The sequence below is a fragment of the Medicago sativa genome, chromosome 8 (genome assembly GCF_051527215.1).
Source record: "Medicago sativa cultivar Bolivia chromosome 8, Bolivia_mono, whole genome shotgun sequence".
Classification (NCBI taxonomy): Eukaryota; Viridiplantae; Streptophyta; class Magnoliopsida; order Fabales; family Fabaceae; genus Medicago; species Medicago sativa.
The window spans coordinates 12334280-12351814 of record NC_140756.1 but is presented as its reverse complement, the minus strand read 5'-3'; the positions used below and the strand labels follow the sequence as shown (position 1 = coordinate 12351814).

Here is a 17535-nt window from a genome sequence, read left to right as displayed (position 1 = left end):
TTAATTTTTAAGTTCATGAAAATTAAGCATTTCACAACATTAATCACAAGGTACACCTTTAGTCGGAAAAAAAAAATAGAAAGACAAGGTACACCTATAAACGTGTACTACGCGTAGATATTGATACACGTTAACATAGCTTATAAAAAAATGTCGAAATTGTTAGGCCAAATTTTATGTCTAAGATTTAAACTTCGTCTTCTCCATCTGTGTGTGTGAGTTCTAATGTGATAATGTCTATTGTCATTTCTTCAAAAAAAAAAACACATCAGTTATTAATTACAAGAATGATTTTATTTTCTATAGAAATTAAAGATGTTTTTAAGAAATTTGCAAATTAAAAGAAGTTAAACTATATTTGGACCAAAATAATTTGATACAATGGTTAAATTATTTGAAGCATACAGAATGACTTGATTTTTCACATGGCTTGATTAACTAACAATTGCAGGAATGCATAAATTAATGCCTGTTTGCAAGGTTAATTTTATCATTATAAGTGTTTTTAAAGATTTTCAGTCAAAGAGAAAAACGTGTGCCAGCAAGACTTACATGCCAAACGAAGTAATCCAAATAACCCTTTTTATGGTATACTTGTCTTACTCGAGCACCCCATTTTCTACAGTTAAAATAAAGTAATTGGAACACAACTCTAGATTGTAAAGCACCTATCAATGCAATTGTAACACCCACGACGTAGCTTTCGATATCCCGCCAGTTGGATACGAAAGGTTCCCGCCAGTTGGAACGGGCACTATCCGTAAGGATGACCCCACGTTAATAAGAGGAACCAAATCACATCGGAATGAGAGGGATCCGGAGGCCGTGTAGGTATGGGACTACATGGTTGAAGGAAGGCTTATAAGAATTGTTAGGTACTACCCATATCAACAAGATGCATCTTCTTTTCGGTAGCCCATTCCATAAGAACTCCACAGTTAAGCGTGTTTGGCTTGGAGAAGTACTAGGATGGGTGACCTACCGGGAAGTTTCCCGGTAAGCATGTGAGTGAGGACAAAGCATGCTGAAAAGACTCGTGTTGGTTTGTGGGGTTAGTCGGCAATCCTGAAAGCAGTTTGGGATGTTACAAATGGTATCAGAGCAGACCTCTCCCAGTACGGTGTGGTTCGGGGACGAACCAGGCGGAAGCTGGTGGGCATGTAACACCCACGGCGTGGCTTTCGATATCCCGTCAGTTGGATACGAAAGGTTCCCGCCAGTTGGAACGGGCACTATCCGTAAGGATGACCCCACGTTAATAAGAGGAACCAAATCACATCGGAATGAGAGGGATCCGGAGGCCGTGTAGGTATGGGACTACATGGTTGAAGGAATGCTTATAAGAATTGTTAGGTACTACCCATATCAACAATATGCATCTTCTTTTCGGTAGCCCACTCCATAAGAACTCCACAGTTAAGGGTGCTTGGCTTGGAGTAGTACTAGGATGGGTGACCTACCGGGAAGTTTCCCGGGTGACCTACCGGGAAGTTTTGCCGGTAAGCATGTGAGTGAGGACAAAGCATGCTGAAAAGACTCGTGTTGGTTTGTGGGGTTAGTCGGCAATCCTGAAAGCATTCTGGGATGTTACAACAATGTTTGTAGAAAATATTTTAATTGTGCAGTGAGAGAAGGTATATTTCTCTCATCCATGATCCTCCTCACAAACAAATATAAACAAAAGAGACAACATGGTCTCAATTTTTAATAACATTTTTTAATTCGCTTTTTGAAATGCTAATCTAAAGCTCATCTTGTTGGACATTGAATTTTATTGTGGTAGTGATACTCAAGTGTTGAGAAAAACTCTTAGATGAAAAGCAATAGAGTAAAGAGAATAGAGAGAATTATGAGAAAAATGATTGCACACATTTATTCATCAATGTATCAAGTACTTTTACACAAAGTCTATTACTTGTAAAGCAAGTTAACTTGTAAAGCACCTATCCCTTTAATTCAAATGCTCCAAAGATGTGACACACACTTGTTCCTCAGCTCCTGTGCTTTACAATTTTTGTTATAACGTCTGCTTCAAGTATAGCAGTAGAACAATGTAGCAGTTCTAGCCTCCATTTGATTACTTGATCTCTAATAGAGCGATTCCTTGTCTCAATGTATTTACGGTAAAATTTCACAATATTTTTTTGGATAGGTAAAGTTTCATAGTGTTTAATTTAATTTTAACAATTAGATTGGAGAAAAAAATGATAACTTATAATTTTAATTTTCTTGATTTACATTGTATTTCAAATGTTTCAAAACTATATTGTTGAAATATGAAACAATTAAGTTACAGTACACAATGAGGGAAACATTGTTTCGCTCTATAGGATTGATATCATGTTCTAGACAATATATACACACAACGTAAATGACACACATGAGTGAAACTATATTGATTGTTTCATATTTCAACAATATTGTTCTTCTCATTTCCCTCGAGCAGCTTCGTGTACAGCAACTGTTAAGAGTCTTTTCTGAGTAATTTTATACTGCGAAAAATATACACATAATATGATTTTAATGTTTATGGTAAAATTTCACAATATTTTACTTTGGATAGCTAGAGTTTCGTAGTGTGTAGTTTTAAGTTTAACAATTAGGTTGGAGAAAAAAATGACAATCCATCTACTGTTCCTTACTTACATTTTATTTCAAAGGCTTAAATATGTAATAAGTCCCTGCACTTACACCACTTTTTGGTTTTGGTCCCTGCAGTTTTTATTGTTTGGTTTATGTCCTTACACTTTGTAAAAACATTGCTTTTGGTCCTTGCTGTTGGTGAAACGTTAAAAAAACAGGAAGGTTAACAGAGTGCCAGGTGGTGCATAATCATTGGGCCACGTGGCACTGTAGAGGGGTTTTTTACATTAATTTTAAAATTTTCTTATTTTCCAGTATTACATAAATAGATTTAAAAAAAAAATAAAGATTTTTGTTCCATATCAATAATGGATTTGATGTGAACGTGATTTGCAGGCTGATTGATTTCCTGGTGTTCTCTACATCCCCTCCTTGTGCGATTGTCCTTAAATTCTCTTTGATTTCCTGATTCAAACCTGTACATTTATTCAAGCATTTCTTTCTGTTCCAGACTCCCTCTCCGTCAGTCAGTCGGTTGCGCCGATAGCTTACGGAAAGCATACTGAAGGGGGATGAGATTGGAGTTTTCAATTGAATATGTTGGTTGTTGGTGGCAATTTCAACTGGATTGCTGGGATTGGATTCTAAAATTGCAGAATCCATGGTGATGATGCAGATTGAATAATATATGGGGATTCTGCAGATTTAAAGAAAACGATGAACAATATGGATCGGTGATGATGAAGAAAACGTGATGGTGATTTAAAGATGGAAGAAGATAAAATGGTGGTGATGGTCTAATGGATTGCTCAAGTTGAGCGTGAGAATTCTTTTTTTTTTTTGTTCTAGTTAACTTATTAATAAAATAAAAATATTAAAACAAATTAAAAAAATTGTTTTGAAAACACTTTTACAGTGCCACGTGGCCCAATGATTGTGCGCCACCTGGCACTCAGTTAACCTTCCTTTTTTTTTTAACGTTTCTCTAACGGCAGGGACCAAAAACAATGTTTTTACAAAGTGCAGGGACATAAACCAAACAATAAAAACTGCAGGGACCAAAACCAAAAAGTGGCGTAATTGCAGGGACTTATCACATAGTTAAGTCTATTTCAAATGGTTCATGTAATTTTTCGTTTGTTTCATGTGGTTTCTAAACTTCACCTTCATTTATATATGATTCATTATAAATGATACTTTCACTATTGCATGTTTTTTTAGAGGATGCATGCTAGAAACATTCTAGCACTCAGCCAGAACAAAGGCTTGTTGAACCACTAAATTATGGAACTTTTTTTATAGTACATGGTATATATGTTAATTGGAACAATTTTCAGTTGACAGACAATATAAGGGAAATTTGAATCACCCTACAAAATAGAAGGTGTGTAAACCTTAGCTAATCAGCCAAACATATGCATGACAAAAATCATGTATGTCACTTGTCGAACCGCCGAAATATAAAATCGTTGAAAAATTGTTTAAATCTCACAAAATGAACCTATGATTTTTTTTTTTTTGGTAGGCCATTACACCACTTTACTAAGATTTGGATGTGTCGAAAACAAAAAAACATCGCAAAATTGTTTAAAATCTCACAAAATAAATCTAAAATTGTTAATTTTTTAATTTTTCTGGGTGTGTTGTGGCCCATCCCAACCTATAAAGGTCTTCGCCCCTGCTCTTTTATATTGACTGATATTTAGGTAAGTTTGATCATTTTTCAAAGAAAAAAATAGGTTTAAATATGTTTTTGGTTCATATAAATATGTCAACTTTTTGTTTTGGTCCCTCTAAAATCTCTCTTTAACTTTTAGTCCTCCAATCTTCACTTTTGGTTCCTCCTTTAAAATAAACTCGTATGTAGAACTCATATTTTTAAATAAAATTTTGCATAAAAATGTATAATATTATAAGGATCTCTCCAAAAAAAAATAGAATTTTTTACCTAAACATGAATTAAATATGAATTTTTATATTTTTTCCGTTAAAAAATTCACATTTAATTCATGTTTTGTTAAAAAAAATCTATTTTTTAAGTGATTTTTACAGTATTCTATACATTTATGCAAAATTTCATTAAAAATACAAAAATTTACTTAATAATAGGGACAAAAAATAGTGATTAAAAATTTATAGGGACTAAAAGTTGAAGAAAAAATTTGAAGGGATTAAAATGAAAATTTGGTATATTTATATGGAATAAAAAATATTAGAATGAATAATATGCTACCACATTATTTATTAGGCTTAATAGCAGTTTTATCCACCTAACTTTCCCAAAATTGCGATTTTAGCCCCCTAAGAAAAAAACTACAAACTCGCCCCCTAAGTTATGCACCTGTGGCAGTTTTGGCCCCCAAGGCCAATTTTGACTCGGTCTACACTGACGTGGCACCCTAAGTGAGGTGCCACGTGTTATTTTTTTTAATTTTTTTTTTGCCTTGGGGGGCCAAAACTGCTACAGTTGCAAAACTTAGGGAGCGGTTTTGTAGTTTTTTTTTTCTTAGGGGGCCAAAATCATAACTTCATGAAAGTTAAGGGGTGAAAACTGCTATTAAGCCTATTTATTAAGGGCATGTTTTATTAATTACACAAAAGATAAAATGCAAGTAAACTAAATTTTAAATTAATAAAACAATTATGAATGTTACATATAAAACTCATTTTATCTCGTTCTCATGAATTAAACATGACTCTTGCAGTCACACATTTCAATCAGAAACAACAAAACTCAATACACACGAATAACAAATATATCTTGAAAAAAATATCTATTGTTCTTCATGTATTAAATATGATTCTTTGAGTCATCAATTTCAATCACAAACAACACGACCATCAACATATGTACGAACCACCAATATATATTGCAAATAATACATATCACACCTTATTCTTCATGTATTAAATGCAACTCTTTAAGTCATGTGTGTCGTATGAAAAAAAAATTATATTATGTATGTTAGAAATACAAAGTGATTGTAAAGTTTAACATCTCTTCAGTATTTATTATTTATTTAATAACTGATTTTTTATAAATATTATAAATTATATTATTTATCATTTTAAAAATAGATGAGAAACATCAACATTATTAATTATTTATTTCTCCACCCATTTGTGTTTATCTATTCTTTCCTATTATCTAACACTACCAAAAAAAAACCTTTCCTATTTTCTTTTCTTTCTTCTTTATACACAAACGCATAAAATAATAATAATAGACATTTTATGAACACCAATTACCAACAAAAAACGCATAAAATAATAATAGACATTTTATGAACACCAATTACCAACAAAAAAAATTACCTCTCTAATTATTAACGTACGTACTATTACAAACAATTTAGTGTTCTCTGTATTTTTATACATACTACTATATTTATGTATACTGTATCTATGTATCACTAAAAAAAATGTCAAAAAAAAAACGTATTACTAAAAATATTCGGTCATTTATGTATGGGCCTTGGGCGTCACACATCCCACGGTGTCCATGGCCACCACTGGCTATAGTAATGTTACTATAACGTGAAGCTGTTAAAATGGGTTATCCAACCTGTTTAGAGTCGGTTTTACTGGACTTCGGACTTTGTTGGGTTGGGTCAAAAAAAATCCGAATTAAATACAGGTTTGAATAATACTACTCGTGGCCTATACGGGCTAACCCAAATGAGTACCGGGCTTTTTAAGATCGGACTAAAAAGTCCTATAAAATTGAGCTCAATGTTTAAGGTCTACGTCCTTTCTTCAAAAAAAAAAATTAAGGTCTAAATCCTATAATTAATCGGTTTAACGGGCCGGTCCATACAGACTAAACAATTTTGACAACTCTACTATAATGGTATGGTTTTGAAAAGAAAAAAAAAATATAAGTTTTGAGAAACTTTCAACTGACATTACATTGAATTGCACTCATTTATTGATTTTCTCTTTGTAATTTTTCAAATACGCAAAGAAGATATTATGCAGACATTTATTTGTTTTTCGTCATAAGTCGCATGTAAAACATTGGTACACATGCTAATATATACTAAATATATGCTCTAAAATAATGTCAAATTAAATTATGTCTTGCGTCTTAAGAACGTCTCTTAACTCATCTCGTCTCGGAGTCATTTTAGTTGAAACTTTTTCTAACCTATCAATTTAGAATTTGTTGGTTCTTTACAAATCTTTTATATAATCACATTTGTTTAATTACAACTCTCCTTCCGTATAACCACCAGGTTTCTGTCACCAATAGACAAATGATGTATAGCACATTTTCAAAGGTTACAACAAGTTTTCTAATATAAAACAACAATTATCCGAGCTGCAAATGGTCTCTAACAAGGTATGGTCAAAGTAAATATTGATTCTCAAGTTAAAAACAAGGTGTTCTTTGAACTATTTCAACGGCCTTTGGATGAGACACCACAAGAGCGCCGAAGGAAAAAAGACGTGAGAAAGTGAAGATGGTCATCACATACCACATTTTGACTCTGATATCGTTGTCGACTCCTACAATTAGGAAAATACTCATTGTTTAATTCAAAACAATGAAGTGAAACTTCTGATAGTAATATAGTGAAATGTGTACGGTATACAAGCTTGCCTAAACAATTAAAGTGAATCATTAACATTAAATTTTTATTGCATGTTAATTTTATTTTATTTTTCATGACAAAACGCCAAAGTTAAATTTGGTGTCTATTGTCTCTTACTCAATAGTTTGAATAATTTTTTTTAACTCAAAATTAGGACTCACAATAGAATCATATGTTAAACTTGTATATGGTATATATGCACAATCTAAATGATACACATGGTGAAACTATATTGATAATCCCATATTCCGAGAACATTGTTCTTCTCATTTTCCTCTTGAAACTTCATGTACTGCAAATGTAAGGTTCTTTTATGAGTAATTTTATAGTTTGAAAGAAAAAATGCACTCATAATATGATTTTATTGTTTATGAAAAAATTGCAAAATATATTTTTTTGGATATGTAAAGTTTCATATTGTTTACTTTATGTTTGACTAGCGAAAAGACGTCCGCTTTTTTTGCTACGCAAATGTTTGAAAATTATAAACGATGTTGTTTTTCTACAAAATTTTAATTTTGATTAAAAGTAAAAATATAATATTTTTTGAAGGAATAATAAAAATATAAATGTTTTTTGCTTTCAAACTATAACAAATCAAACTAACCATGATTATCCATTTCAATGAAACCAACATTATAACAAAAAAATATAATCTAAATTCTTATTTTTTTAAATGACACCAACATCAATCTTTATTATAGAAAAAGTTGTTGTTCAAAGGCATAATTAAAATAATGAAAAAGTTAGTATAAATACATTCATCAAGTTTATTACACTTTTTAAATGCTAAAGGAAAAAACTGGATATTTGTGTTTGTTACACTTTTATTTTATAATTTAAATTTATTCTTATCTATTTGTTAGATGTATTATTTGTATTGAAAATTAAGGGCATTTTTGAAAAGAGAAAAAGTCAGTCCAAAAGAGCTGAAAATGATTGTTTTCTTTATATATAGTATATATAATTAAATTGGAGAAAAAAATGATAATCTATCTCATTTTCCTTATTTACATTGTATTTCAAATGGTTCAAAGAATTTTTGTTTGTTTCATGTGGTTTATAATCTCTTCTTTTCCCATATCACTCCATTTATCAAATTAAACTAATGGCGGGCCTTCAAATTTATTCACTTAAAATTTTACTTCTATTGCATGTTGTTTTAGAGGATGCATGATTCTAACCCTCTCTTTTTTATATATATTTTTTTACGTAATTGGCACATTCACATGCTTTTGTTTCAAATTTGTGGTGGTTTGAAAGATCAAATGCTCAATTCAACTGCAACGGTTTTCATCCACCATCGCCTACAAAATGGATGAACCTAGATGTAGAATGGTTCATGGAATCATAGATTCAGGGCATGTTTGAAATACTTTTCAAAAACTCTTTTCTAGTTTTTAAAAACTTAAAAATTAAAAATTTGTTTGATAAAATATTTTTAAAATATAAGTTTTGAAAAGAGTTTTGGATTTTTAAGTTTTGGGGACTAAAAAACTGAAACAGGTAAATTGTGTTTTGGTTTTTAATTTTTGAAACATATTTCGAAAACTAAAAACAAAAAGTGTTTCAAACAGGACCAACTACTAATCATTTTTTTTTGAAAGAAACTTCCAACTACTAATCATTATTTTTGAAAGAAACTACCAACTACTAATCATGGAATCATGCATTTGTCAACAAGAAATTTAGATGTTAAAGATTATATTAAATGACTTCAGACCTTTTGATTGAAAAAAAACTTCTGACTTAAGGTACTTCTCTAAAAAAAAACATCAGACGTACAACTGATATGAAGAAAAATTGAGTAAATATTTATACTTTCATACTGACGTTCCTGAATACATGTTTGACCATTTACACTATTCACGTTACATACTCTGACCATAATTTTTTACTAATATATAAAGACAAATATTATTATATATGATGTTTGATTTGTCTCAATGAATATTTTTAAAATATCAACTTTTTATAATTTTTATTACAGATAATTAAAAATATTAATGATCAAAGTTGTGCATTAGCATGTGAAAAGTGGTTGAGTGCAACATGTATTTAGGAACGGAGGAAGTAGTCGTTAGATTAATATTTCCTAGGTTTGAACTCAAGAACTCCAACTCTTTAACTTTTAGGTCAAACCTAAAAAATTGAGTAAATGTTGGTAATTACTTGTTCTTGAGTAATAGGTCATACACTGGACCAATCATATCAAAAAATTGAGTAAACTCCAACTTTTTTTTTTTTTAATGACAAATGTTAGTAATTACTTGTTCGATTATATTTACTCCTTCATCCAGAATTACTTTTCAGACTTTTCAATTAGTTAATCAGGAGAGGGTCAAAATTGGCAGAAAAATAAATAAAATTTGGGGAGCTTTTGAGAATGTAAGGGGAGGGGGTAGGAGGATACAATACAAGTTTGTTTGGTGTTGAAGGAGCTTTGCCAATGTAACAACGAAATTGACCCTCCAACATTTTTTCCCCAAAAATATAGTTGTTGAGTAACCATTACCAATCACTGTATTGGTAAGAAATTAAAAATGCATCTAAAATATTAAGTGGCCAAAAAAATATTTTAATACAATACTAGGAAGCAAAAATGAAGAAAATTTATTTATAAACAACCTATTATGATCTACAACATATATATTCTCAACTCGAAAGAATGCCAAAATCTGTAACTGAATAATCACTTATTCTGACAGAATAGAAGAGAGCATTGGCGTTGATGATATGGCTAAGGCAAGTCCCTGGAAGATATTTTTGTGTCCCTCTTCTTCGAAATCATTGCTTCAGCCTTCAATATTCACGTGATTCAGGAAAACAGACTTCAGTATATAGCAGTATATAGTTTATTGACTGAGAATTATGGTTAAATTATGAACAAACAGCATGCAACATATTGAATACTCAATATTATACTTATGCCAATATTCATGTCTCAAATAATGAATTGATGTTACATTACATGGCTAAATGTATTACAAATTCCCTTGCTCAAATAATGAACTGATGTTACATGGCTAAATGTATTACAAATTCCCTTGCTAATTGTAAAAAAGGTATAATCAAAACTTCTAATTTCATGATTCCCGCCTTCATCATTAATATGATTTTAACATGTGTGAGTAGACTATGAAACCACAAATGAATATATAAAATATTAAGATTTGATTTGCACCATTTAACTGTATCAAAGAAAAGGCTTACTTTGGATATGAAATTATTTGGTCCATATAGGTTTTCAGATGCCACCATCTTGTTCATCCATCTCCTCAAGAATAACATATTTGGCTGCCGAATCTTTTGTATGATGATCTGCCACATTGTCACCTGCATGAAGCTTCTGGTATCTGAAATAACCAAACATTTAAGTGAACAGGTTAATTAAGTGATTATTCAATAAGATATATTTCGAGCTTAGTAAAATGTTTATTCATAAGCTAGAGAGCTTGAAATATGTCTGTTGATGACTTACTTGTACACATTAAACAAACTGACACCAACCATAATAGTGAATAGGCCAAATCCTTTCAACCAAGTAAACGCATCATGAAAGTATAATACCGCAACCTACACACAAACAGCATGAAACCAGAACATTAAGTTCAATATGGTCAGAAAGCCTGAGCATGAATCTAGATTATTCAATATAAAGCACTATACGAGCAATAGGCCATCCACTGGACCAATCATATAAAAAAATGTAGATAGCATAAAAGTTAATTGATACCAATATGGTGACGGCCTCCTTAACAACCCCTGCTATTGTGACTGTGACGGCACTAGTTACAGAGACTAAAATATATTCTGTCAGTACCTGCAAGAAGATAAAGATATAAGTGTTTGAAAGACAAATACGATACGTTGAAAAATACGACCGTAAACACAACAAAATAAGGTTAAGACAAGTCAAGTAAGAAGTCAAATATATATATCAGAGGGAAAATAAACTCCTACCATAAAAAAGGCAAGTGTTCCACCAAAGAACATCAGCAAGAAACTTCGAGTTATATGCCATGAACTATCAAAGTACTCATTTTCTCGGAATTCTTCCCAAGGATCTAATGCAAGAGAAAGAAGTGCGGTTGCCACAGCCATTACTGGAGCTACATAGCTCATCAAGGTAAGTGGATTTTTCAGACCTGAAGTCATTGGAAAAAGTATATAAATATAAAACAGAATGTACAAACTTACAAGTAGAAGATAAACACAGGCAAAGAAAAGGATCAGGAAAGATAGTGCTATCTACAAAGGTAATCACACAGAGCGTTCAAACAAACAAAAATAACATTCAAAGCCTTTTTCAACCATGTGGGGTTAGTTATATGGACAAAAAGACGCAGTGTCCTGTCGTAAATCATGTTTAACACCAGACATTTTAAACCTAAATCCTTCATAATGATTGAACTTATAATTTTCCTTGGTCTTTCTATACCTCTTAACAGATATTGAGTATTCCACATGCGATTTACCGTCCGTATTAGGCCTTCTTCTGGTCTTCTTTGCAAGTGCCTAAATCATCTAAGGCAAAACTCTACAATATTTTTCACATTAGGTGCTACCTCTCACTCTCAACTTTCTATCTAATGATTTCGTTTTTAATCCTATTTTGTCTTTAGTATCCACGCATAAACTGTTGCATTTGTATTTATGAAATATTGACAATGATTTCTTTTCGGTTCTCTATTGCCCAACATTTAGTTCCATAGAACATTGCCAGTCTTATAGCTGTGTGGACAAAATCCATGACTGGTAAAAATTAAATAAACTCGTATAATTAATGTTCGATTTAAGGATTGATTGACCAAAGGCAGCAGAAAAAATATATGAAAAAGAAAATATTGATAATTTAATTAAGTAAAACTGCTCATTGAATATATATATATATATATATATATATATATATATATATATATATATATATATATATATATATATATATATATATATATATATATAGGGTTTTGCTAGAAGACACCCTTTAGAGGTGTCTTTTAGCAAGCCACACCTCAAGGTGTGATTATCCACTTTTTAGTTATAACTTGCTAAAAGACACCTTCACAAAAATTAGTTGGTGTCTTTTAGCAAATGGCAATAGGATAACTTGGTAAAAGACACCTAATCTAAATCTAACAATACCAATGTTTTCAATAAATAAACTATTACATGTGCAAGGAACTTACCATAGGATTCTTTCTTTTCAATTTGGTGTTCAGTTCACAAATGAAGAGAAAGAAAATCGTTTTCCAACCCAAGAAAATGAAGCAAGAATGTTCAGTTAGCGATAGCAGGAAAAAATAGCAATGTGAATGTCTTTGTGTGTGTATGTGTAGATGGACATGTATATATAAATATACAATAATAGGGATCGTATCCGGTGAGAACTCTTATTTATTGTGAGAAATGAGAACATTTATTTATGTCCATTAAATATAATAAACAGTTGAGATTAATTTTTTATAAAATATATCACGTGTTGTCCCCTCCACCAAATTGTTCTTCACTTTTACCTTTTCACATTCACTTCTATGCTTCGGCCTCAAGGTTGTAGCCGGCGTCACCGTTAAACATAGCAACGAAAACAAGTTTATGAATTGATGATGTTGTGCAATAAAATTACACTGTAAATGTAAGGATAATTTCCCCCTTGTTTCTTATGGATCAACAACCGTGTTTGACAACTTTGAAGGGTTTTGGGATTTTAATTTGTTGGCTATATCAATCATGTTTCTCATTTGTCGGCAATATATATTTGCATTAATTTTGTGAACAGTATTGAACAAAGCGATTAAACTGTAGGCTAATCAGATTGCATAATGTCCAGTACTATATATCTATATTTAGGAATTGGAACTAGGCTACCTGTGAAGTATGGACGGTCCAATAATGCAGATCTTACACGAGGGCACAACACAGTGTGCAGTTTGGCGGTGCTATGAAGCACAAATTCACAATTTGCATTTTTCAGAAGGGGAGGAAGATAGGGTTGATGGATGAGTCAAGAGATGATGTAGGAAGGAGGTAAAAGAGGGTAAGAGGAAGAATTGAGCGGAGGAGGGAACACGTTATATTTCCAACAAAACCTTTAATCTGAATCTTTTGTTATATCTAATGAACATAAATAACTGTTCTCATTTCTCACCAGATACGCTCCCAACAATAATATAAGAAAATGAAAAGGCATATATAATACCTGCAAAAGGATCTGAGTCATACACCAGCGAAACCCAGACATAACAGCAGCAAGCATGACAAGTACAAATCCCCAAATTTCAAATTCTGTTTCTTTTGAAACTGCAGCACACCAAAATAAACTTGAAGACATTAGTTTTGAATTATTGTTGAGGTATAATTTCCTAAAGCTTGAACAATGCACTTTTAATATTCTAGAGAGCCATGGGAAAAGAATAACTAACGAAAATTAAGAATCTTTTAATGTTCGAGATATTTGTCCCTGTTCCAATCATTTATAGAAAAACCAACCATTATAATTGATAGACGAATACCAACAAGAATATGAAGAGCTTATTGCCTGTTCGAAATTCTGGTAACTGTTTAGTTGATTAACTTCCATACTAATTTGTTAGTATAAAACGTATTTCCGAACTTCTGTCTGTATGCTACTTTTTTGGATGTCAACAACAACCTTTGGATATCAAACATGATTCCTGATAGGATATAATGGAGTTGTTTGATCTATGTAACCAATCCTACCTAGAGCGATATGGCATGCTAAGATGGAAACAACTCATCACAAATAACTTTCTTACTACTGTAAGGGTGTGCTTGGATAGAGGATCTTAAAAAGGAGGGTTTTTGGAGGGATAAGTTTATATTCCGATGTAAAGTTGATATTTTAAGAAAATTGAAAGAACAGCATGATGGATGATCATATAACATTTCAATCACACTTAATTTATTTGTAGAAACATTTTGTAGTTTCCTTAATTTAGGAAAGAAAAATAAGCCCCCCACTCTCCTCCAAAATCCTCCACCCAAAGATACCCTACAGAAGTACAGATGTACCTAACCACTGAGCTTGTAGGAAGCCATGCTGGCTTGATCTTTTGAATTCCTAAGTGCGAATCAATGTACATTGAAATGATAAATAATACTATGGTAAAGTGAACGAAGATATAAAACCTGTCAGTAATATGCCGATGGAGATGACTAAAATGATTCCTGATAGTTTAAAACTTGGTACCTCCAACCTTCCAATTCAAACCAACATTTATAATTAAATGACAGAAAACAGATAAACACAAACACAAACTAATATTCGAGAGGATATACAACCAAACATATGATTATTCAAGAACCAAAATCACAAAGCAGCATGAAAAATATACGATGAACAACAATTAGAGAAGACAAAAGTTTCAATTAAAACTAATGCACTCTTGACAAACTATAAGCCATTCTAACAGCACTTTTAGGTTGTGTGTTATATGAAGATGTAGCTTATAAACAGAAGTCCACAATTTCTTGCATTGTAAAGCATCTAATTTCTGATATAGTCTTTTAGGCATCATAGATGAGAATTGGGTATGTACTTTAACATCACAGCAACTTTTATAGTTTGTTTTAAAGATTTTGTAAGTTAAATGCTAGAATTAAATGCTAAATGACCAAAAAGAACACCTATTGTCTTCTGAGATATGCAAGAATTCAAAAAATAAAATGTGTTTTCCTTTATGCATTAATCGCTCCCATAAATTATCCTAGCAATGCAGCTCCTTAAATTTTAGAATGTTTAATACTTGTCTTAAGAAATCACATAATCAGAGTGATTACAAAAACAAAATGAAAGGAAACTCACCGGAAAGCAAAAGCAAACAAGAGGAGAAAGATTGGAGCAGCAGATTTACACTGCAAAATAAAAGGAAAGGTAAATAAAGAGGGGAAGGATAGTTAGTTGTTTCCTTAAAAATGGAGGAAATGTAGAGTCCGGTTCTGATGTAACATTACCAAAAAAATAAATTATTTCATTCTATATAAAACTGAAAGAAATGCCACAAACCATTGTAGCAAATGTGACAGAGATGAAAACTAGAGATGCATTGCTCAAGTTAACATCCATAGCTGTTCCAAGAGCAGTCGGGACAACTGTGAAAGGCAAAGTCCATCTGTGGCATTAGTTGATATAAAAGTTAATGTAATAAGTCATGTATCGTAACAATAAATTTGCATAAAAGTGTGCTTCAGGGTAGAAGATCAGCGGCGAGCAAGAGAGAAGAAAGAGATAAAAACCACAGAAAACGGCACAACCAATCAACCTATTGTTAAAACATTTCATATCGCTAAATTTTGAGTGAAAATGGTAATTCAGAACCACATAATCATAAGAGTGAGAGCCTAGTCTATTTGCCTCATTTTCCATGTTTGGACCACGTAACATTAGAATCTTAATAACTGAGTGAATTGTTTTGAAAAGTAAACACTAATTCAGAATAGTTATCACCACAGAATTACAAATTATATGCGGAATATTCTGCATCCATAACACTCAACAAGTAACAACAAATAACGAAAAATCATTAGCCAAAATGTATTATGAAGTTACAGTGTTGTTGCCTACTTAATTATCATATTAAAGTCAGCCAAGTTAAAACATAGAATACCAAGAATGAAATTTACCTCGCAAAAAATAATCCCTCCAAGACATGACAACATTAGTCTCAAATTTATGAGACCAAAAATAGGTGATAAATTTCGATAGAACCGCTTGCATTACAAAGTGGATAGTATTCATTAAAAAGGGAGCTGGGAACTTTCCCATATGATCTCCCAACAGACTTTTATTATACCTGTTTCAAAACATATAACGATAAGAGACGAAGCATAAAAGGAGTTGCATCACAAACAACACTAAAAAGGGTATAATAATATAAAAGATTTGATTCATATACACTGTCATTGTAAATATTTTTACACCATCAATAAATCGTAAACATCAAATCATAAAAAAAACGTTTGACGTTAATCATAACTACTTCTGAAATCATGCATATGAGTAGCTGTAATTTATTGACAGCGTAATTTTTTTTTTGCACCGAGTGTATCAAAATTAAACTCCAATATAAATGCCAACTAAAACCAACAGTGTAAACGAGGAACTTACAAGGTCAAAAATAAACTGAAGGTGTACCACACAAATATGAAAAACATAGTCTTCAAGATATTTGCTACAGGAACAGTATTTTCAGAGCTTTTATGCAGTGATCCAACACCACCCCCCGAATCATACGAGTCACCACCAACTGTTCCCCTTTCAGGACTGTCTTCAATATCAAAAGGCACATACTTCTCAGATCCATTACCTCTCCTATAAACAGAATCATCGTCCATCGTACTAGCACCATTCATCGGCACGATCCTTTCCTTCCGAAACTTATCAAAAGAAAATCTCTCCCTATCTAAAACTCTTCCTTGCACCTCATTCTTTTCAACAAAAGGCAACTCAAAAACCGCGTCTTCTTCTACAATAACATCCTCATCACCTAATTTCTGATCCAAAATCACCCTTCCATCACCACCATCATTATCATCGTCGTCACACCAACGCGAAAACGAAAGCTCTCTCCGAATACCGGATCCTGAACTTCCACTATCAAAATCATCAATAGCAATCCCTTTAAAGCTACAACTCTCTGAATCTAATTCAATGTGTACCATCTCCTACTCTATACATATTCATATCCATGTGACCATGTTCCATCCAACTTGTTTTGTTTTTTTGACAAAATCTTCAATTGTTTGTCACAAACACCAACAACATAAATTGTTCACTTGGACTGGTGTATCATATATGAACTGCTTTTCATAATCAAATCAAATTTGCATAAAAATCAATAATAAGTATATTTATGATGACCCTTTTGAACTAAAATTAGCTAGCACATGATAAATGTGATGAAAATGAATAAAAATACAATCTTTTGATCAAATAAAAATGACCCACGTAAGGTTTTGATCATTATAAATGATGAAAATATTGATGAAAAGAGAAAGAAAGGAATTAACCTGACTGGGGTGGATTGATTGAGGAGAAAAGAGATCTGTCTGAGCTGAATGGGTCGGATCTGAAGCTTGGTTTGGTTTTGATGGAGTTTGAAGAATTGAATTGAATTAACCTGAAATAACCTTAATCTCAGATTAAGACATAAAGTGCGTTTTGTGTATCACCAAACTTTTCTTAATTAATTACTCTTTTTTTAATACATTTGGCTAATTAATATTAATAATTTTTTTGTCAAAAAAAAAATATTAATAATTTTGTATACAATTTTTTTTTGTTAATTCTTTTTTTTTTTATAGAAGTGTAACGATGAAACTCACGTAGCATTAGATA

General features: G+C 31.8%; 1 protein-coding gene across 1 annotated transcript; it reads right to left on the bottom strand.

Annotated features, from left to right (window-relative positions):
- Positions 1 to 9556: 9556 nt before the first annotated feature.
- On the bottom strand, positions 9557 to 17330 carry LOC146897024 (Nucleotide/sugar transporter family protein). Its single transcript, XM_085731283.1, has 13 exons — positions 17208 to 17330; positions 16306 to 16997; positions 15822 to 15991; positions 15205 to 15290; positions 15004 to 15053; positions 14328 to 14395; positions 13378 to 13478; positions 12368 to 12380; positions 11142 to 11326; positions 10915 to 11001; positions 10660 to 10754; positions 10392 to 10534; positions 9557 to 9978 (listed from the first exon to the last, which is right to left on the bottom strand). Exons 2-12 carry the CDS (start codon positions 16857 to 16859, stop codon positions 10426 to 10428), a joined length of 1518 nt encoding a protein of 505 aa, XP_085587409.1. The 5' UTR covers positions 16860 to 16997; positions 17208 to 17330; the 3' UTR covers positions 9557 to 9978; positions 10392 to 10425.
- Between the last annotated feature and the right edge of the window lie 205 nt (positions 17331 to 17535).